The sequence below is a fragment of the Panthera uncia genome (assembly GCF_023721935.1).
Source record: "Panthera uncia isolate 11264 chromosome A3 unlocalized genomic scaffold, Puncia_PCG_1.0 HiC_scaffold_12, whole genome shotgun sequence".
Classification (NCBI taxonomy): Eukaryota; Metazoa; Chordata; class Mammalia; order Carnivora; family Felidae; genus Panthera; species Panthera uncia.
Window position 1 is genome coordinate 13534502 of NW_026057579.1, and position 22738 is coordinate 13557239.

General features: G+C 41.3%; 1 protein-coding gene across 9 annotated transcripts in view; it reads right to left on the minus strand.

Moving 5' to 3' along the window:
• Nucleotides 1–22738, minus strand: part of LTBP1 (latent transforming growth factor beta binding protein 1) — a 402262-nt gene that overhangs the window by 37345 nt on the left and 342179 nt on the right. For 5 of the 9 annotated variants that reach the window (XM_049652314.1, XM_049652316.1, XM_049652309.1 and 2 more), the window contains 2 exons: nt 14298–14423; nt 10657–10800 (listed from right to left, as the gene is read on the minus strand). The exons of 1 other annotated variant lie outside the window; for it this stretch is intronic. In XM_049652314.1, coding sequence (XP_049508271.1) covers nt 10657–10800; nt 14298–14423 — 270 coding nt within the window. The remainder of the gene's footprint in view (nt 1–10656; nt 10801–14297; nt 14424–22738) is intronic. 3 more of the 9 variants (XM_049652312.1, XM_049652317.1, XM_049652318.1) reach the window with 1 other exon arrangement.

Genomic DNA, 22738 nt, shown 5'->3' on the forward strand with positions numbered 1-22738 from the left:
TATATATATGTATATATATATATATATATATATATATATATAAATTTTATTTTTATATATATATATATATATATATGTATATATATATATATATAAAAACAAACAAACCTAGGCCTGTTTTCTACAATGTTTGTTATATTCATAGCACATAAACTAAGAAATAAAATTATCTTTTTCTTTTTTGGAAGGAAACTCACAAGTTTTTGCATAAGGGAGACAACCAGTAATATCATCCTATTATTCAGGTTTTACATCAGTTGTTACAAGTCTTGTTTTTTATCCCAGCAGTTTGAAAGCTCAATGTTTATACAGCTGAAATTGGGGGTTAGTCAGGCCCTCATCTGTGTTTGGAAAGAGATGCAAATTCTTTTCAAAAAAACCAGTCCACAAAGGTCATTTTGTGAAACAACAGCAATTTCCCTATCTTTCTAACCTTTAAATAACTAACTTCCTAGAGCATTTTTCCACTGGGGGGAAAACTCATCAGTAAACACAATGCAATGTGATTTCTTTAAAGAATCTCTATGAGTTTAGGTCACTTGCTGCCACAGGAAGAATGGTTAAATTGCCAAGCGATTTTAAAAGATCTAATCAATGGATAGTAAAGTGCCAGGCATTAAAAAGAATAAATTTTATTTTTATTAAAGATTTTATAAGTAACATGAGCCATACTACATACCTCATGCCACAGACTTCTAAGAAATATACTACCTCTCCTCTGGTATCTTCGGATTTGATTTTTCAATTTTATTAAGAGGTTGGCATCACATCTATGTATAAACAGCAATTTGCATAGTCTAATCCTAGGGTATGGAACATGGTAAGAAGTGAGTTTTTTGAACTTTTACACATGTTTCTGAAACAATTTTTACAGAGGCTCTTTCTTGTGATCCACAGAGCAACTCCATGAAACAGTATGTGCAGGTTACAAAGCATCCTTACTTTCCAGAAGAGACGATTTAGGTTGGGTCCAATGTCTCATGCCTGTTGCCTTTCTGAAACCTCTTCTATGGGGCTCAGCTTCTTAGCATCTCAACTAGCATGAGTTTGTTTTATTTATTTATTTTTTAACTTCTTTGAGACAAATGGGGAGGGGACAGCAGATAATCCTTGCTGGTGTAGAGTTTAGCCACCAGGTCACATAGAGTATAATCATGTTCCCTGGCTCTGAAGAGAAAGTCATGGATTGAGTCATATGGTGCCACTTATGAAGAGCACTTTCTAGAAACATCTTCTCTCTTGGTTCCTCAGAAAGAAGAAGATGTGGTGTTCATTTAGAGGATGGTTTCCTTCGGTCTAATCTTAGCCTTGCTGTCAGGTTGAGGAAATCTGCAACATTTTTCTAATTAAGGGAGACACGAGCATTCTAAATGGGCCCCTGTCTTTCAATTTCCATTTGCAAAGTATTCTGAAGGCTTTTATGAGCTAATCTTCTTCATACCTTTCTGGGACAGTCAGGTTTACGACAATGACCAAAGACCCATGAGCAAATACCCATGAGCAAACAATGCCTCCAAGTAAAACACCTGCTAGAGTCCTAAAAAGGCATCAATTTATCTAACTCTGACCCTGGTAATGTTCAGTAAATTACTTTCAACTCAATCATTCACAAAGCTTTATTCCGTTTTTTATTTTAAAATCACCATAGGCACTAATGTTTTATACCAACTCATGTTTTTTATTGCTTTTCATTATTTTTTTTAATGTTTATTTATTTTTGAGAGGGAGAGAGACAGAGCACAAGCAGGGGAGGGGCAGAGAGAGAGGGAGACCAAGGGAGACCCAGAATTCGAAGCAGGTTCCAGGTTCTGAGCTGTGAGTACAGAGCCTGATACCTGAGCTGAAATCAGACGCTTAACCCACTGAGCCACCTAGGCGCCCCAACTCCTGTTTTTTATGGGAAAAGAATTTTTAGCATAATATTCTAAGAAGGAATAAAAGAGAACTTGAAAATTCACATATTTCCTTTTTTTCCTAGTTTTCTCCAAGACTTGAAAAATAAAAAGTGTGTGTGTTTTTCAAGTTTATTTATTTTGAGAGAAAGTGAGAATGCAAGAACGAGTTTGAGAACAAGTGAAAGAGGGAGGGAGAGACAGAATCCCAAGCGGGCTCTGCACTGTCAGCACAGAGCCCCATGTGAGACTTGACCCCACGAGCCATGAGACCATCACCTGAGCCGAAATCAAGAGTCAGACGCTTAACCAACTGAGCCCTCCAGATGTCCCGAAAGTGTGTGTCTTTTAGGTGGAATTCAGGAGACAGCCATTGTTGAGTTTCAGAAAACAAGCACGGACAATAGGAGTGGGCTGAACAGGAATGAATGCAAGGAAAAAGGGAGAATGGGAACAGATGGTAACCTTGATGGTAAAGACATGGACCAAGTCAAGAGATTAGAAAGCCAAGCGTAAGAGAAAAAGCACTTGGAAGAGGACTCCTCCACCCAGTTCCTGTCCTTAAGTCAAGCAGATGGGGGAGTCAGGCTGTGACAACGCTAAGGGAGCAAGTGTAGGGCGCCTAAGCCACACTCCACAGGGATAGGGTGGGCAGGGCTACCACAGAAGGCTGCCTGGAGAGCTGACATGTGAACCAACATCTTCAAAAATAACTAGAGAAACTGGACAGGAGATAAGGTGGACAGGGGTGAGGAGGAATAAGAAGGACGACTGTACTCAGGTCTGGGCAGAGCGGGGTGAGGGGAGCGGTGGTCTGCGAAGGAAGTCACTGAAGGTGACAGAGAGCCCGGGAGGCACTGTCATGCAACAAGCGACAGCCGTGTTCCTGATTTAGGCACTGGGTAGAGGACGATGCCACTGAGACTCACCTCATGGCCTCAACTTAAAAGGCAGGCAATAAATACCAGCCAGGTTGAATGAAGGTTCTTTGTTTTTGTTTCTTTTTCCAGCAAAGGAACAGAAGAGAACAGGGGAAGTGAGCCTGAGATAACAACAGGCTGGGGCTGGGCAGGGGGGGAGAAAGCCTGTGATTCATGGAGACAGTACTGGACACCGGGAATGTCAGAACAAGACCGGGGTGAAAGAGGAGGCTCCTGAAAGAAGAAGGACGTTCCGTGGAGAAAGAAAAACGGTGTGACACGCAGAGACGTGTGAGCAGGTGGCACCCGTGGAGACAGAGAAGAGGCAGGATGTCACAACAGCAAGCATCGTGGCAAAACGCTGTCACAGGTGCATTGTGAGGGCCTGTGAAGATGACTGGGACAGTAATGCCACATCTGAGGTGACAGGTAAAATATCAGGAAATGTTTAAAGGAAATGTACCAACCCCTCCTCGTTGGGCCATATTTATAGCAAATGCCAGGGCCCCAAATGACTGCTGCCGCACCAGTATGGGCATCTCCTGTCTCAAGAACATGCAATGGCTCATATCCAGTTGGAGTCTGTCACTTGCATCAACTGCCATCAGTTCATTCAAACACGGACATCTCCTCACTTAAAAACTCAGATGTTATTTTACATCTTATATATAGCAAGTAAAAAATTTCATAAAGGTAAAAGCACAGTTTGGTAATTAGTAAATTCTTCTATGCTCTTTGAACGTGGGAAGAAACCTGATTCAACTTTTTTCCCCCCCAACAAATGAGTATGTTATCCCTAGCCTTACCTACATTTATAGTATAGATCTATTACAAATACACAGTAAGACCTCAGGAGTTTTATGGCATTTTACAATGTTTGCATTTTAAATACTATGCTCTCACTGTCTTTCATTTTTTTTCCTATCGAAGGTCTTTTTTTCTAATCAGAAATTATTTTTAAAAAACTGTCTCAATGTTAATTTATTTTACAGGTTAACTAAACACATAAAAAAACCCTACTCCGCCAAATGTAACAGTTCAATGATATTATATGTGGTTTCCTGCCTTTAAAAAAATATGTACGTACATAAAACCTGTAGCGGACCTCTCTAGGAGGAGAACAAGGATGCTCTTTGAGTTCAATTGTCAGAATCAGGAGGATGATTTACACGTGTCCCTTGACAGCAGGGAAACGCTTTCATTCTTCTGTTCTACTTGTTATTTAACCGAAAGACATGAAGGAACCATCCGCCCTACAAGGAAGTATAAATAGATCATTCCTCATTCAACTGTGGCCTCCAATCTATCTCTGATAAAACGAATCAGTACTTAATTCTACAGAACTAGCTGGGAATGACACCATAAATACAGAGGGGATACACTCTTGAATGTCAAGACGCAGTTTGATTCAAGAGGTAGTGAGTGTCTGCCATAGGTGAGGCAGTGAGCAAGGTTACAGGGGACGCAAAGATGAGTAAGGCAGAGTATAAGGGTCCTGCCGCCCTGCCAATGACTTTGGACTTCACGCTGTAGGCAGCAATAAGCAGCTAAAACTTGTGATGAGCACTGGGTGTTGTAGGTGGTGATCAATCACTACATCTTACACCTGACACTAGTGTTGCACTGAATGTTAACGAGCCGGAATTTAAATAAAACCTTGAATAAAAATAAATATAAAACCAGATTCATGTTTTGAAAACATCAATGGTGGCAACAGCAAGGAAGAGGAATCGGTTGGATGGAGGGAAGTCAGGAAGCTACCGCCATGGTCCAGGTAAGAGTTGTTGAAGGACTGGCCCAGGGCACTGGTAACACAGGAGCAGGGAGAGCTGAAGGACACTGTTGAGATAGAACTGGCAGAATGTTCTGGAGGCTTGGAGGAATGGGGAGAAAAATTAAGGTGTGATGTCAGGATTCCCAGGACTGATGTTTGGCAATTAATGAGTGAACACAGGTTGGAGAAGGGATGGTAATGAATTTGGTTTGGGGATAATTTCAGGCAGATACTCTGACAAGACACCCTGGGAGAAAGGGCCAATAATAGGCAGCTGGAAATAGGAGTGTGGCTCTGAGGACAGAGGCGGAGGCAGAAGATACTTGGCAGGCTGTATCACGTAAGGAAGAGTTGACTCAGAGAAGACGATTAAATATCCCAAGAGAAGAACAGAGAGTAAAAAGAGGCCTAAACATGCAACTCCCCGGGACATTATTATTTAAGGAATGGGCTGAGGAAAAAGAGTCTGGAAACGAGAAAGAAAAAGACCAGAGCAAGAGGGAGGAGGATGGGGAAAGGAATGTCCTAAATCAATCAGAAGGAAAGCAGGAGGAGGGAAGACGGGAAACCACGGTCAGTTGTTTCACAAGAAGGAATGAGCAGCGAGACGAATGGCTTTAGCATGTAGGTGCTCTCCACTGGCCCAAGGGAAAGGCGCTCTGCGCAGACAAGCCTGGGGGCCCTGGATCAAATGGGGGACAGTTCTGTGGAAGTAGGTGGAGCCTGGAGGTCCCCATCAAAGAATCTGGAGGCCAGCACAGTGACAGAGATTATTCCTGGGTGGTGCCACTGTGGGGGATTTTCATTTTTGATATATTTTCATATAAGCCAATTTTCTGAGAAGAATATGCATTGTTTTAAATAAAATCACATGCATTATTTTTTTTTCAAAAAGAAAGCCAGTTTAAAAAAAAATGTTTATTTATTTATTTTTAGAGAGAGACAGAGAGTGTGAGCAGGGGAGGGGTGGAGAGGGAGGGGGAGAGAGAATCCCAAGCAGGCTTTGCACTCCTGATACAGAGCCCCACATGGGGCCTGATCCTATGAACCCAGAGATCACGACCTGAGCCAAAACTAAAGGCCGGACCAACTGAGCCACCAGGTGCCCCAGGAAGCCAATTGTTAGTCATGGGGTCATCGGCCTCGAGAAGGGGAATGGCAAAGTGGAAAAGATCCCGGGGTTAGGTTCCCGCACAGCCCTAGCTGTGGGACCCTAAGAAGAGCATTCAGTTTCTCCTTGGGCCTCGGCTTCCTGACAGGTAAATACAGGAGCTGGGCTAGAAAACCATGAAGGTGCTTCCTAGTTGTAGAAGCCTAGGCTCTACCTTGTGATGTGAGAATAAGCTCTCAAATACATTACAGAAAAATGGATATTTAAGAAAATGCTGCAATAAACTGCATAAAGAACAATTCTTCTACAATGCAAATAATCACTCCAGTTTATGTTGTATAATTTCTGATCTCGTTTATTTGCTTTTCTTCAAGTGAGGAATACCTGCCTCGATTATAACATATATCTTTTTTGTGTTCTTTTCCTTATACCTTCTGTTTTAAAAATAAGCTCAGTTCCTACCCCAGAGTCTCCTCTGTGCACCAATCAAGACAGAGAGCAGCATTCTGTGGGTAAGGCTTGAAGGCTGCAGTTGCCAAGACCACATATTTACTGCTTCTTTTAGAGTGCCCGAGGACATAAAGTTTTTATGGAGCAATTATCACAGGCACTGAGAAAATAAAAGCATCAGGCTGTATTTCATATCCATACCCTCTTACACGTGATGAGTGGCATGGACATTTTTTAGTTCTTTCTGTTGCAGGTGCTTTTAGGCAATGTACAACAATGTAAATCAGTGGCCAAAGGCCCAGGCAGTGAAAACCATTAGACCAGACCTAAAAAATATTAGGTGGGAGCCAAGAAGTAGTTTAGAAACAAAAACCCTAGGACATTAAAATTCAAAAGTACCATAAAGGCTACCTGGTACAATACCCTGCTGGGAAGGGGGTACCCTTCGACCAGTGGGTATCCCACTTGTTTTGGGACACGTCTAGGGAAACACCCGTAATTTCATGACCATTACCTATCCCTAGTTATTGGAAAATTCTGTGCACTGATCCGCAATCTGCTTTCCTGACATCACCCCTTGGCTCCTGTTCTGTCCTCAGTACGATACCACTGTGGATTGTGCTACTGCTCATTGGTGGGATCCCCTCCGACTGGGGAAATTTAGCAGCTTAGTAAAATTCATCTTTCTTGCAAATTCATCTTTCCTTTCCAAATTACTTTTCAGGAAGGATGAGATCTGAGCTGTTGGTCTAGAATGTATATAGTGAAATTATTCTGAATCTTTGTTAAAAACCCTCACTTAAATTTGGTATAAAAAGTTTTGTTCTGTGTAACGGCAGATCCTTTGATTAGAGTAGGATACAAACTCTTCTAGATGGCCCCCACTTAACCAACTTGTTGCGTTAACCAATGTTCTCTTGCCCTCTGAAAGGCACCCAGGCCTGTGCCCACAGCAGGTGGAATGCTCACAGCCAGGAAGCTGCTCTTGGGCAGAAGCACACATTTCCTGCTCTCACATGCTGAGCTGTATGCTGACCAAGACTCATCTGTGATTATTCTCAAACATTCTGTGCCAGTGTATTAATTACTGTAATTATATAATTAAACAGTATATATACCAATAAAGTATGAATTGCGAGGAGTTGTTTATAGAACGAGTTAAAGACTAAAGTTGATTCAGTAAATGGAACACTATCAAATTAGGTGTGGATAAGACAAGTGTAGGGGCACCTGGGTGGATCAGCCAGTTAAGCATCCGACTCCGGCTCAGGTCATGATCTTCCGGTTTGTGAGTTCGAGCCCTGCATCAGGCTCTGTGCTCACAGCTCAGAGCCCAGAGCCTGCTTCAGATTCTGTGTCTCCCTCTCTCTCTGCCCCTCCCCTGCTCATGCTCGGTCTCTGTCTCTGCCTCTCTCTCTCAAAAATAAACGTTAAAAAAAGACAACTACACAAAAATTGAGAAAAACGATAAAAATCTAGAGGAATTTTACACTCACGTACTTGGCAAAGGCCTTTAAATTCTTTCTCCCTTTAAAGTAGGTGGTGGAGATCATGCGTAATGTAGTTTATGCAAGACAAGCCATGCAGGACTCTTAAGAGTGGACTTGTACTCAAAACAAGTTCTCGGCCCTCCTTCAAAGATTGGCAAATGAATGTACATTGATACGCTTTAAGTGAAAATTTAAATATTTAGAAACTATATTATCTTTTCCAGGATTCCTAGCTTCAAATGCCTTTTCAAATGGCAGGTCAATTAAACAGCCCTGCTCAAGTCGGGCAGAGAAGTCTCCTCCTGCAGTTGACAGCTGGCCTGCCTCTCAGGACCCTGACAGAGAATTGCTCAGATGAAGAGATCATCATAGACAATCTGAAGGCTGCATATAATCAGTTACAGTTCGCCAGGAACTCTGCAGATTGAGGTATGGTAGAGCTGCCAGAAACAAGATAAATTAGTCAGATTATACTGACATGGACCAATAAAAACAACTGGGTATGTATAATATTTAGCAGAAGCCAGAGAACTATGGGGAAAATATGTTAAGAAACCATAAAAGAAAAGATTAGATACAAAGAGGAAGGAGAAACTATGTATCTATTGGCAGCTTTATGAAGCTGAGTATTCAAAACCAAGTTCTTTAAAAACGCAGGACAGTACTTAGTGAATTCTGACTGGAAGAACTTTCCAGAAAGAGTCAGTCAGTCGATGAGAGCAAGGACTCTAACGGAGGGAAAAAGGCAAAGCAAATGTTAGGGACTTTATTAAAGAAAAGCTTAAAAATAGGAGATGAGGAACAAAGCTTACAAAATGAATCACTGGACAGTTTTAAGCAGCAGTTAAAAAAATTTTTTTTCAAGTTTATTTATTTGAGATCTTGAAAGAGAGAGGGTAGAGAGAAAGGGAGTGAGAAAGAACCCCAAGAAAGCTCTACACCATCAGTGCAGAGCCTGATGGCGGGGCTTGAACCCACAAACCGTGAAATCATGACCTGAGCCAAAATCACGAGTCAGATGTTGAACCAACTACACCACGCAGGCGTCCCTAAGAAGCCATTTATGATGAACTACTCCAGTTCACCAAATATGATTCAGATGGTCTCACGATCCTATTAAGGTACTATTAATCTCCAAAACAAGAAATGAACAAACTTTAGGATCCCAGACATTTACCTAAACTGAATCTACGTGAAGTGAATGAACCATTCCCTGATGTTGCTGAAACATTCCAGCAAAAAAATACCTATCTAGGAAAAAACATAGTTAAAAAGGTCCACCATTTCAGAACAGATCATAAAAGGATGAGAAATAGATATCCCTTAAGTATTTGGATCATAGCTTACTATTTTAATACTTCATAGAGTACTCTGCCATTAACAAATGCCTTTTACATATAGGATTTTTTTTTTAAATCATAAAATTCTGTGAGGTAAATAAAACCTTTCTATTTTACAAGTGAGAAAACCAAACCTCATAAATGTGGAATGATATGCCCAAGCTTACACAGCTGGAAAATCGCAGACCACCATGGTTATTCCAATTTGAGGTAGTATAAGAAATTTAGAAAATAAAAGAAAAGGCTAAAATTTCCATTAATTCCAATAATTATCTATTTTATGTGTCCTCCTCTTCCCTCCTGCCACAGACTGTAATCACTGGAACAGCCCATTTTGTGACTTAACATTGTACTATATGCATTTATCTGGACTACGTAACATTCGTAGGAATCATTTAATGAGTGTACAATATGATGATATGTGAATTATTTCAGTCAAATACTATAATACTATAATATAGTACACTATACTCTACTATAATAATGATGCTATAATACTATAATCTTTCAGTCAAATACTATAAATTCACCATCATACCATGGGTGAGGCACTCCTCTACAGAACTAAAGACAAATAGGAAAAGGCAGTTACTTAACCAATCGCATTATGGGCCAGCCAGGTTTTTAACTGTGTGTTTGTTTTTGCTATTTTAGGAACAACTAAGATGAAAAGTCTTCTCGCTACAGCTCATGTGTCACAGAGGTGGTCACTAGAACGAGGAATAACCCCTCCCTCCAGCAATACATCACCTCTTCCCCCTCACAGACAGTGTTTTTGAATTACACATTATATTGTCTTTTTGTGTAATTCTGTAATTCTGTACCCTTCCCCTCTATATCTAACAATTAAGAAGAATATGTGTATGTGAAGATATTTTTAAATTGCATTTCCTTTTACTTGCAAAGATGGTTATTTCATACAGAACAAGTGTGCCCTGTTGAGAAGAGTGAGAGCACTCTTAGACACATGGATAAAAACAACCGAGATTGAGCAAGAAAGTCAAATGGCCAATGTTTCATTTTATTTGGCTCTCAAGTAATCATTTGGTCTTTTGCTTTCGTTAAAATATAACCAGGCTATAGCTACATGGCACAAACTAAGAGAGTGATTTGGAAGTTGATTAATTTATCTGGAAAACCATCAGTTCTCCATTTCAATTCGTGCCCTGACGACACAGACTAAATCAAATTTTAAATGAACGCAAACACAGCCACTCTCTGGGCCAATTTCTGAAAAAACACCTTAAGTATTCCAAGTGGAAGTCTTTGTAGATCCTGAGAGGCCTATATGTTGCTTTTAATTTAGAGAAGTGTCAAGACACGTTTCTCCAAGGGCCAAGAAAGAAAGATTATGCAACCTAATGAGATGATGCCATATTAAACCCTGAGCTGATGGCTCTCTCTGAGTTTTAAGCAATTCCCAGTGAATGTTCTCATCATTTTGGATCCTTTACCCTACACATGGCGTCTCTGGGTTGGAAAGCACAAGAGAGGCCATCTAGCTCAGAGTTGTCACTGACCACATCCTAATTCACTGATAAGGCAGGCTCGGAAAAAGCATGGAAGCTTCCAGAGACAGCAGTGTGCCAGAACATTCGGTTATTTCTTACCTCACTCCCAGAGTGTTTGGCCCAAACCAGTGTAGGTACAAGTCCCCAGGAGGAGCCACTGTGACTTACCTCCTGAGGCCCGGGAGCGACACTCCCCAGTCATGGGGCTGTATTCCTGGTTTTCATCAGCACACACACAAAGGAAGGACCCTTCCACATTTTCACAGAAGGCTTCACCACATACCCCACTGAGCAGCTCGCACTCGTTCACATCTGGAAAAGGGAGCACAGATCAAGTCAGGTGTGTGCCTCACCCCTGACAGCTCTCTGTTTTACCAGCTGCACCAGGGCTCGTGGTGGCCACTGGTCACAAATGGTCCCCAGGGAGCAATCAAACCCTTCTAGTATTCTGGGGAAGGGGCTCCTAAAGGCCAGGCTGCACAGTTTGGTTTGTGTAAAAGGACCGTGAAAACACAAAGCAACGTTTCCAAATTCCAATTCCTCTTTAAAGGAATCAAGCATTGCATGTACACTCTGACCATGTAACTTTCTCTTCCTCAACTTTTGACATAATGAGGTCTTAAATGAAATGACAATGTACTCTGTTTTAAATTCAAGGAATATTAGCAAAACTGGCACTTCAGAAATAACATTTCATACATTCGTTAAAAAAATTGCTTTGAATCTACTCATATAACTAAAAATACAGTTCTCTAGCCGCCAAGATGTCCATAATTCTACAACCAGAATTCAGGTTGTGTATCCCTTTGGGGAATAAAGGAAAGACCCCTGTAAATATTCGCCAGCATACATTAATCATTCGCATGAAACAAAGTGTTCCAATAACTTATCACTGACCGTGCCTCTAAAAATTCTGTGGGTGTTCCACAGTGTAATTTCTATTTTGCTAAGTGTTTTTCATCTGGACTTTATACTTAATTAAAACACAGTCCAGGAATCTACTAATGAGTACATTTTATTCGATATTATACAAACACATAGCCCTAAAAAAAGGCTAATCCTAATGTCTGACCTTGCCCAATACTACCTCTTACCTGGTATCTTTCAAAGAAATTTTATTAATGAATGTCCAATTCAACAAAGTACCTGACTTGACATCTGAAATGCTCATGTATTTTATGCATTAAACATGTACAAACATCAGCTTTCATGAGCGTGCTCTGAGATGGTTTATACAAAGTTAAATATTTGAGCAATTACCCAAATCATTCAGGGGAAAAGATCTTATTTTCACCTGCTATACCCAGTTAATTGGACAAAAAGTTTATGTATCTTGACTTATTTGGATAATTACCTCAGTTTTCCATTTCACTTTGTATATAAACAGATATTAACCTAATAAGCTGGGTTTTGCTTATGAAAAGGTATTATAACATGAAGGAAAGCAGAGAGTTGGCATATTTAATCAACCCAGACAGTCATAATTTAGACCAGAAAAATTGACTTTAGAAATGTGCCAGTTCATACTTATCAATTTGGTAAATGTCAAGTGGAACTTTCTACTTTCTAGCATGTACCATTTACACGACTATTGAGATCTCTCCCACCAGAATGAATTTACTCAATCCAAAAATATTTTCTAGTTTGTGTCGCTGGGCCAGGCACTGGGGAAATGATGGCCTGACTCCTGTCTTCATGGAGTCAGGGAAGTCAACCAGATCATCTCACAGGCCACAACAGATGGAGCAGTGGACCTTAAGTGAAGGGGTGGGTTAGGGAAAGGATATTGGAGCCAAGTTCCAAATGAAGGATGAGTGGGTAACAAGCAGAGCTGGTGGGGATTTGGGGGAAGTGAGGGTGCAGGAAGGATCCAAGAAGAGGAAACAGCATGGCCAAATTTTGGTCTCAGGGCTGATTCAACTCTTAAATTCTACAGAACACCCAGCATGAAGTACATATATTAGGTGCTCAGTTAATATTCTTGAGAGTGAATGAGCAAATAAAATGACACCTCTGAAGCCCAATAAAATGATAACAAATATTCCTTCTCTAACGGTGGTGTTTTGTAGGCTGAAATGACATGTCAAGATGGGTTTGGTGCACTCATCTGACTGGTTAGAAGTGAACATTAATTGGGGGCTCAGGAGCTGCGTGATGTCAGTGGCCCGACACCTAATATATCTCATCATGCAACAGTTAAAATTTACTGCGCACACACAATAGGCCAAACATTAGTCCCGGGCAGGGGAGACAGACAAGGCTCTCAACCACAGGATCTTGAGGCCTTGAGGAAGGTGGCTGAGGCAGGACACACAGACAGACAATTCCCCCTAAAGTGTGTAAATACTATGATTGCACCTGCTGAAGGTATGCTGGAAGCAGAAGGAGGGGTCAGAGCTGAGCTTGAGAGAGATGATGGAGCAGGGACAGTGTCTGGGAGAAGAGTGAAAGTATCTTCAGGAGTAAGTGGGATGAGCCCAGGCAAGCAAGGGGAGGTCGGGAGGCTCTTCCCTTCCCGGCAAAAGGAGCAAACAACAGCCCAGTGACTTCACAGTTGCATGGGCAACCACAAGTGGTTGTAAAAGGTGCAGAAGGAGGCAGTGAGGCTGAGAAGTGGGAGCCAGATCACAGGACCTGTTTAGTCAAAATATTTACACAATTTTTATGGCCTGTATTTTAGCGCAAAGGAGATTAAAGTCGGAGTTGGAACTAGCAATTATGACAGTGCTGGTTTAAAAGCCGTGACTACTCAAGTGAGCGATTTCATCACTAAACCTCCAAATCGACTTTGCTTTCCCCGTTTCATCTGCACAGGAAATGAATTAATGCTTTTAATTGCAGATGTTCAAACTAAGAAGTTGCTAACTCCTCCTCAGATGTTATCTGCTGTGAAAATGAACAGAGTAAGGGTAAAGAAAAAGTCTGATTGTCTGTGATGTTCTGAATTTAACCTATCTTCTTTCTCATTTAATGGTTCTAATTGCAAATGTTTCCCAATGAACGCTATTTAAGGAACTCAGAGCTGGGGTGGCTGGGTGGCTCACTCAGTTAAGTGTCTGACTTTGGCTCAGGCCATGATCTCACGGTTCGTGGGTTTGAGCCCTGTGTCGGGCTCTGTGCTGGCAGCTCGCAGCCTGGAGCCTGTTTCAGATTCTGTGTCTCCTCTCTCTGTCCCTCCCCTGCTCATGCTCTGTCTGTCTCTCAAAAATAAATAAATCTAAAAAAAAATTTTTTTTTTTAATTAAAAAAATCAGAGGTGATCAGAAAATGAAATATGAAATATGTTGTCTATCTGAGCATGGGCTGGATCCTGTTCTAGGACATCTGATGATATTCAAGATTCCTTCCAGCTCCGTCAATCCCAGACAGACCAAAGAAATATAGTTGCACAATCCGAAGCATCATTTTACGGGTGTCATTCCTGGAAAATGAAACTCTTGCCAACACTTTTCCTTAAATACACCGCCTAAGGAGGTACATCTTGAAGACAGACAAGCTACACCACACACCAGACTATTTCCTGTGCAGGAGGGACTCTTCCAGAAGGGCTCCGAACCCGCAGCTGAGTTTCAACAGATGTTCTTTTTTAATATATGTGAAATTCCAAGCCCTACTTCTCTAGTTCTTAATGTCCTGAACAATTTCAGAAGCCATCCTTCTGCGCATCCCCAAAATTGTGTGACAAAATCAAATGATGATGAATTCTGCCCAAATTACCTTGTTTATTACAACCTCTCCTGCTGTTGATTACATTTAAGTGGGGGAGAGGGGATGTGAAACACGTTGGGGAAAGAAATCTAAAAACTCACCCACACACCCTTGCCCATCCTGTGGGGCCTGAAAGCCCTGATAACAGAGGCAGCGGAAGGAGCCAGCCGTATTGTCACAAAACCCGTGACTGTCACAAACAGTGTTGTTTACACATTCATCAATATCTGCAAAAAAGACATCTGACATCAGACACAAAGCACAGACTGACAAACACCAGATATTAATGGATAGACAGAGGTGCTCAGCACACCCCGGTTAGCATGAGATGATCATGTTTACACAGAATGAACTTTTAAAACATTTTACATATCAATAAAATGTTTTGATGAAAATGTCTTCATAGACAAATGTTGGGCTCTGTGAGAAAACATTTACTTTGCCTCAGGAAATGTTTTCAAACGGAAATGACTGCTGTAATTGCCATGGTCATATTTTCTACATGTTTTCTACCCTTTATTTCCAAGGACAGTATACTCCCCTACAAGGGAAATACGTGAAAGTGTGGTCACCTTTTTGGATCATGGCCCATGCTCACAGTTCTATCTGAGGAGGTGGGGCCAACAGAAGCCCTGACCTGCCTGGCTGTTTCTCACTCAACCCTACAGATGAACTTGGTCAAGTCTCAACAGCATTCCCAGGAAGGGAGGAGAGAAGGAGTGGGAGGAGGGCGAGGAAGACAGAGAATCTGATGAGTTCAGCAGAGTAACCAGCCGGTCTTGACTTATTCACAAGAGAATATCTGCTGTCACCAAGTTAGAGTCATTTAAGGTCCTAAGCATCAATCTGCTCCAACTAACTAGCAGTGGCCGACTTGTAAATTCACTGTGTTCCCTATAAACATGATGGTAGTGGTCCTGAGCCTTTTTTTCCCCAATAAAAATGTTCTCATAAAAGTGATGTCTCAATTATAAACCTATAAACAGACTTTGAGATATACTTTTTTATCGTTACAGTGACTAATTTACTTCTCCCTTTTGTTCTCATCCCCCTTCTCCTTGTTACAGCCACACTCCACATTTCCATCTGTTGGGTTCTGTCCTTTCTGCCTTTGGATTACATGGTCCCCAAATATAGGCTTTTGGAGAAACAATTAAGAAAATGCAATTACTGCATCCAAATACATGGGAAGATAGCAAATGGTTAAAAAAAATGATACGCAGCCCTTGACAGAATTTAGTTTGGAGGAGTTAAAAACACTGAACTCTCCTCTTCTTCACTTTTCTTTAAAGTTTTAATTTAAGTAATCTCTACACCCAACATGGAGCTTGAATTCACGACCCTGAGATCAAGAGTTGAGCAATTTTTCCAATGAGCCAGCCAGGCACCCCTGCTCTTTCTAAATTTGTTAACTCCGAGTCAATAAATGTTCTAGAAGAAAGAGATGAATGCAATAATTATTTGGTGGCTGTCTCATCTCCTTCCCTCATTTTCTAACATAATCAAGAGTAAGTTCAGAGACTGTATCACTTTTGAATTATAAAAAATAAGTGACTACCCACTTTTCTTAATTTTCTCTACACAAACAAAGCTGTCCCTTCTCCTTTCAAGGCCAAAGTTCTTTCTCCCCTCCTTACCAGTCTCTCCTCCCTCTAGTCCTACCTGAAGCATCCTCAGTTACTTCTACCCTCACTGACTTCAAAAATGTTAAAATTTCAGGGGCGCCTGGGTGGCTCAGTCGGTTGAGCGTCCGACTTCGGCTCAGGTCATGATCTCACAGCTTGTGGGTTCAGGTCCCGTATCAGGCTCTGTGCTGACAACTCAGAGCCCTGGAGCCTGCTTCAGATTCTGTCTCCCTCTCTCTCTGCCCCTCCCCTGCTATGCTCATTCATTCTCTCTCTCTCTCTCTCTCTCTCTCTCAAAAATAAACATTAAAAAAATGTTAAAATTAAAGAAAAACATATTAAAAGCTCTTGGAAAAGCATTAACTTACTGATGATGTCACCTACTGTGCTTTTCCATTCATTCCATTGCTGCAAAATGTCTCAAAAGAACTATCTACACGCACTGCCTTTGCTCCTCACCTATCTCATCAGTAAAAACAAGTAGTAACCATACTACTACCAGTGATATTGGTATAGTCCTAAAATTACTGTGAGGACTCAACAAAATAACATGTATAAAGTGCTTATAACATTGCCTGGCATGTGACGGGAAGCAGAAAATATAGGCCAACCGTTATTATCACTATTATTTCTCCTCCTCTTCCTTCATGACCTACAAACTCACTTTCTCCCTCTTTATTCAAAGAAGCTCCTCTGAGAAAGGCCACCAAAGGCTGACCTGTCAGTAAAGTTGATGGTCATTTTCCAGTCGGTCATCACCATCATCCTTGACCTCCAAGGCTGGCCAGCTGCCACCTTCAACTCTCTCTTTCATATCCCACAGTGAAATATTATTCTTGTTTGACTTTTAAAACTTTTTAATGTTTATTTTTGAGAGAGAGACAGAGAATGCACGGGGGAGGTGCAGAAAGAGAGGGAGACACAGAAGCCGAAGCAGACTCCAGGCTCTGAGCTGTCAGCACAGAGTCTGACACAGAGCTCGAACTCATGAATTGCGAGATCATGATCTGAACGAAGTTGGATGCTTAACTGACTGAGCCACCTGGATGCTCCAATTCTTGTTGGACTTTTAACTGCTTTGGCTGGACCTCACCCTTTTGCAGCCTGAAGGTGGGTCTGCCAGGGCTTGGGCCTCCCTAGGACCTGCTGCTTCCTCAGTGTTGCTTTGTCCCACCCTTTCCAGACAATCTGGACTTCAATTACCATTGTCCCTGGAAGGAATTCCAAAGCTTCATCTCTAGCCAGAAGATCTTTCCTATTCTTAATCATTCCCATTTCATCTTCTGGTATAATCTCAAACTCATCAAGCCTAAAACCAAATTCACTATATTCCTCCTAAGCCACACTTCCTGAGCTTACTGACAAATCTCTCTGATTTCTATCCTTGTTTTTTTACCTCCATCTCTTACTTCAACTTAAACCAAAAACTCAATGACGTTATTTCACATCTAAAAAAATGAATCTCTCCTGCAACATCTAATACAAAGATGATATGCAGTAAGTCTGTTCTGATGGCTTTCCAATGTCAGCATAAGGCAATTTATTTACTGATCACAACAGTAAGAGTAACTACACAGTATCGTCAAATTACTTAACACAGATCACTGTTAATTTTAGACTTACGGAAATGTTATTTACCTAAGAGATTATTTGCTGAGCCACAGAATTTAAGGGCTGGAAAGAAACTCAGAAATCCTTCACATTACCAATTATATACTGGTGATTCCCCAGTCTTTCTCAAAGGTTGACCTCTGTCCTTTGAAAACCATTTATTTGATACTACGGGACATTTTCATGATAAATGAACTTATTATCACCCTTCTCCTCATCTTCAGTTCTCCTACATTGTCTTTATCAGAGACTCCAACCAGTCACCCCAGCCAGAAATCTTAGGGGCATGCCTCCCTCTCTCCTCAGCCCTGTCCCTCCCCTATCATACCCTCTTATCTATCCCCCCCATACTTCTTATCCCCAGCTTTGCCCTCCCTCTCATCCATTCTCCACAACTGCAAACCTGTCAGTGAGACTCCCTTGCTCAGAATATTCAGTTATATCTTCTTAGCTAGAGGACACCAACCACTCTCCATGACTGAGCACAGAGGACCCTTCCTCCTTGGGCTCCTGGCTAAATATCTGGCCAGAATTCTTAGCCCAACACTTCCTTCCCAATTTATGCTCCAGCCCTCTCAGCATACTAGAGTTTCTTGAAACCCCGTGGTCTTTCATTTCTCAATGACATGGGACCCCCCCCCCCCCCCATGCCCTGCCTCTACTAGAAAGTCTCTCCATTATCCGCTTTGGTCAGAAACTCCTCCAGGCTGATCAGGAATCAGCCCAAGGGACACCTCCCACACAGTAGACTCCATGGGCCCTCCTCTCTGCTCCCAGAGCATTTCGTGCAATTGCTGCGCCGATCAGGGCCACTTTTTGGGGTGGAGAACCTTCGACAGGCTCTCACCAACAACCTAGTGCCCTACTTCAATGAGACTGTAGACAGTAAAGAGGGAGGAAAGAAAACCAGTGCCTAAAAATCTGGCGGCTTTTCAGTCCAGATTCTTGAAGTAAAATCTCTTGCTTTCCCTTTTACTAATCCTGTGCAGTTACAGGAGATGATGACTTCGTGTTAATGACCACCAGCTCGGGAACTGAATAAGTGACCTTAAGGTGAACAAGTCCTGAGATGGTTGTGAATTACTGGGCGCCTTGCAGTCTCAGACTTAATGTACCAGTGATTAACACACAGAAAGTTTAGATGAGCAATATTTTGGATTTGAATGAATAGGAAAAAATAACGTGCAATGCCTGCTGGAGACGAGCTCTTCAGCAACTAATATTTTATGAAAATGATACACTCTAACTCTCCACAGTTTCATGTTTTCAACAAAGAGGTGAGGTAATAGCTTAATAAGAGGACAACATTTGTTTTACTTCTCTGATGACCTGTATAAAACAACATTATTTCATTAGAACTCTCTTTGATGATGTGAGCGCTGAGATATTTTTCCATTGTTAGCCCTGTCTGTGAACAGGAATGGCTATAATTAAGATCAACTCTATAAAAATAAAAATATGTTAGAAGAAAAGCCCTACCAAGATGCAAGTTTCATGAAATGGACAAGTGAAAGCCGTCTTGTTTTGTTGAAGTTGATTTTTGAATATGAAACTCAATTTTGAAAGATGCTAATAAGACAGGTTTTCTCTTTGCTTAATGAATGGCCATTCTATTAAATTACTGAAACCAATTTTGCTTAGACATCTGAAAAAGCCATACATGGCATTATCACCACTCATACTGTCTACCAGAGGAGTGACAAAGAAATGACTGTCCAGAAACCTCTTGACTGGCAACCCCGATGAATTAGTTATGTCCCCTGTAAGAACTGTTAATTTCTTGTGCGAGTTTTTGCTATTAATATTTTACAGAGCAAGGCAGATATAAATATTATGGATATGGATTCACGGAAGAATGACACAGACCAAGGATAGTAGATCGCTGACATGAATCCTCTAATAACAACATTAATATAAATGCCAGAAAGAGAAACAGAGCATCATTCCGGATGACTGGAACTACCAGTGGTTCGTTTTTCAAGTAGCAATACTGTCAATGACTGGACAGGCCCACACTGTGAAGATCTTAACCTCTGACCCATTTGGTAGATCTATTTTCCTTGTCCATATGCTTTTTACTTGGTACATTTGATCAAAAGACCAAAGTTTTTCAAAACCTACTAATTATTATCGGGGATTTTATATGTAAGAGCAGAACTCCAACCATATTCCTCAAATTCCCAAATAAAGGTATAAATGGTGTCACCTTCCCACTTAGGTAAAGTGAACTATGAAATAAGGTCAAATAACGGAAAAGAGGCATGATTTTCTAAAAGGTAAACCTTATTTACCTACCAGAAAATTACAACTACATTCAGACTTCAACAATGAAATTCCTAATAAAACCTCAAGGATTCCATTAGACTTTCTGTACTATATCCCTCCAAGTATGGGTGTGGGGAGAAAGGAGTATTTGTGGATATTTTGTCAATGAAATGATTTGGTTTTCTTTCTCTCAAACACAGTTGTCAGCTTGTTGTGCTGCTTCTTCTTTCTTAACATGTCCTATCTTTGTTTTATTGATTTTCTCTTTCTTTATTCTGAGTAAGACACGACTACCTGTTGGAAGAAAGAGCTCACTAATGAGCCTTTTGCTGCCAGGACACTCTAGAGAGACAGATGACAGAAACAGGTCCCAGTTCTGATCATTCACTGGAAAATCTCCACAACTGCATGGTTGAGAAGAAAAAGCCTTCCTGTCATCAAACCTTTTGTATATGAATGATGGGGTTCATCTCAACTTGAAGGGACTTTGAAGATTATTCAGTTCAACCCCTTCATTTAAAGAACTAGAAAGCTGAGGCCTAGGGAGGCAAAGTAGCTTGCCTCAAAGTTACCCAGTCAGAGCTGGCAAAGGAACAGAGTCTAGTGTAGGAACAACCTTCTGAAACTACTTTTGTGGCTCTACTCACCACAGCCTCTTGTGTGGTTCTACTCATCAGAGCCTCTTGCGTCCCATCACAGTGATGGCTATAAAAGGCCAGGACAAGAGGACAAACAGAACCAAACTGTGAGTCCAACAAGCATACTGGAGTTTTTTCACTACAAAGATGGAAGTCAGGACACACACTTTTTAACTTGGCCCTCACTGATCCAGTATCCTCTCCTCTTGCCCTTCAACAAGGCCTGAACACCAATTACCATCATACTTGAAACCTAAATATCCAAGGTACTGTAGGTCCTAAAGAGGTGATTTTTCTGGGAACCCTTGCAAAGAAGGCCCATCAAGCACCTAAGTTGTTCCAGCCACAGGAAATCCCATGGCCATGTCTAGCATTGCTGCTCTCTCAATTTCTTTGTAAAAAGAAATGACACACAATTTCAGTCCAGGGCTTCCTGACCAACTGCAAGTGGTTAAATATTTGGTGCCAGAATCTTAGGAAAATAAAGCCCAAAGATTTGGGGGTGGGGGGTGGCGCTCACACTGGAAAGGATGGAGGGTTCCTGCTTCAGGGGAAATGCAGACTTCATACTTCTTACTGAGAGGAACGGAAGCCGACCAGGAGACAGTAAATCCCAGCCAAGAAGTAGGATTGAACAATGTTAAACCAGCTGAATAGCTGCCCAAAGGAATTTTAAAATGGCATGGCTGCTGGCCCAAAAGAGATTAAGGTCTCTCTCACAGCAGAGGAGAGAAGCCAGGATTAAACAGAAGAGGGGTGCAAGGCCTAAAGAAAAAAATAAAATTTAGCCAATAGGAAATTAAAAACTGGATTTGGATATGGTCCAGACAATACAATAGGATATGGAAAGAGCCTTATAAAAAAAGGTCCACTGAGGTCTGGCAGCTTTGACAAGGCTGAAGAATATGGGCCTTATGTGTTATGGAAAATAACTTTGTTCTAGGAAATGGGGATGAGCCAGAAAGCAGCAAATCGATGCCCTTGTGCAGAGAGTGACTACCATGCCATTGTTCGACAGCAAAGGGCGGGCAAAAAACATGGGGCCTTGATGGTCACAAGTATGTCTTGAAAGCTAGTAGCCTAAATTAAGCAGCAAGAAATGACAGAAGTAGCAAATTATAATTCAATTCAACTTTCTAGTACATAAATTCTAGAAAACGAGACTAGCCCATGAGAGATCATTTTCTTCCTTCCCTTGAAACCCACTACTTGAAAAAAGATTTACTTAAATTATGCTTTAAAAATTACCCAGAGCAGCCTCCCATTTGATTTCTGGAAAAAGCTAGAAGTTCCAGAGAAAGTAAACCAAAATTGTGTTCTGATTTTAATCACTCATTATGTAGACAATGGATATTCACCATGCACAGTTAAAGACACCAGGAAAACCACCCTAAAATCACGAACATCATCCCAGTCCAAAAACATGGGACTCATCCTCAGTTACCTCCCCACATCCAATCATCACACTCTTCTGATTTTCTCTCTTGGTTCTATCTCCATGCTCTCTACTCCTCTCAACTTTATCCAGAGGTTCCCTGCCTCCAACCTCAATTCCCACAGTGGCATTCTAATGGATTTTGTGCTTTCAGCCTCTCCAAATCCATCCTCCATAATAACAGAATAATTAACCTATTGAAACAGTCCAACAAACAATCCTCTGCTTAAACCTCTTCAGTTTTTCTCCATGGAAAACAGCATAAAGGCCCTTGACACATGCCCTCTGGAGCTCATCCACAGTTGGCTTCTCAAGACATATGCTTTTCTAGCTGACCCTCTGCCCCTGTATCTTCTATTCCTTCCCTCTTTCCCTCTCTATTGGGTCATTCCATCAGGACCAAACATTTCCAGTTATCATCTTAAAAGTAACCAAGAGCCTCCTTGCACATAAGCCCTTTAGCTAGAATCATATTTTTCAGTCTTTTTAATAGTCAAGGTTCCAGACCTTTCTACACATGCTGTGTCTATCTACTCCATTTAGTTCTCATACATTCTTAGGTAGCTCTCATTTACACTAATCCACTGAAATGGCTGTTGATAAGCTCCCCATTCTGTAAAATCCAAAGGATTCTTCTTGACTGGTACCTTCACAGATCTCTCAGTGGTATTTAATACAAGTGACTACTGTCTTCTTCAAGTACTCTCTTTCTTTCTTCCCTTGGATTCCATGGTCCTACACGCTCCCGGGTTTCCTATTAATCCTGAGGCCACTCCCACACAACCTCTGTCTTTTACCTTACTCCTAAATGTTGGTGTTTCTCAGGGCTTAGTCCTGAATGCTCTTTTCTTCTTATTCTATGCTCTCTCTTGATGGCCTCATCCATTCTAACAGCTTGAAATACCATCTATATCTTATGACTCCCAGTTTATATCATCAGCCTAGACTTCTCTACTAAGCACTAGATC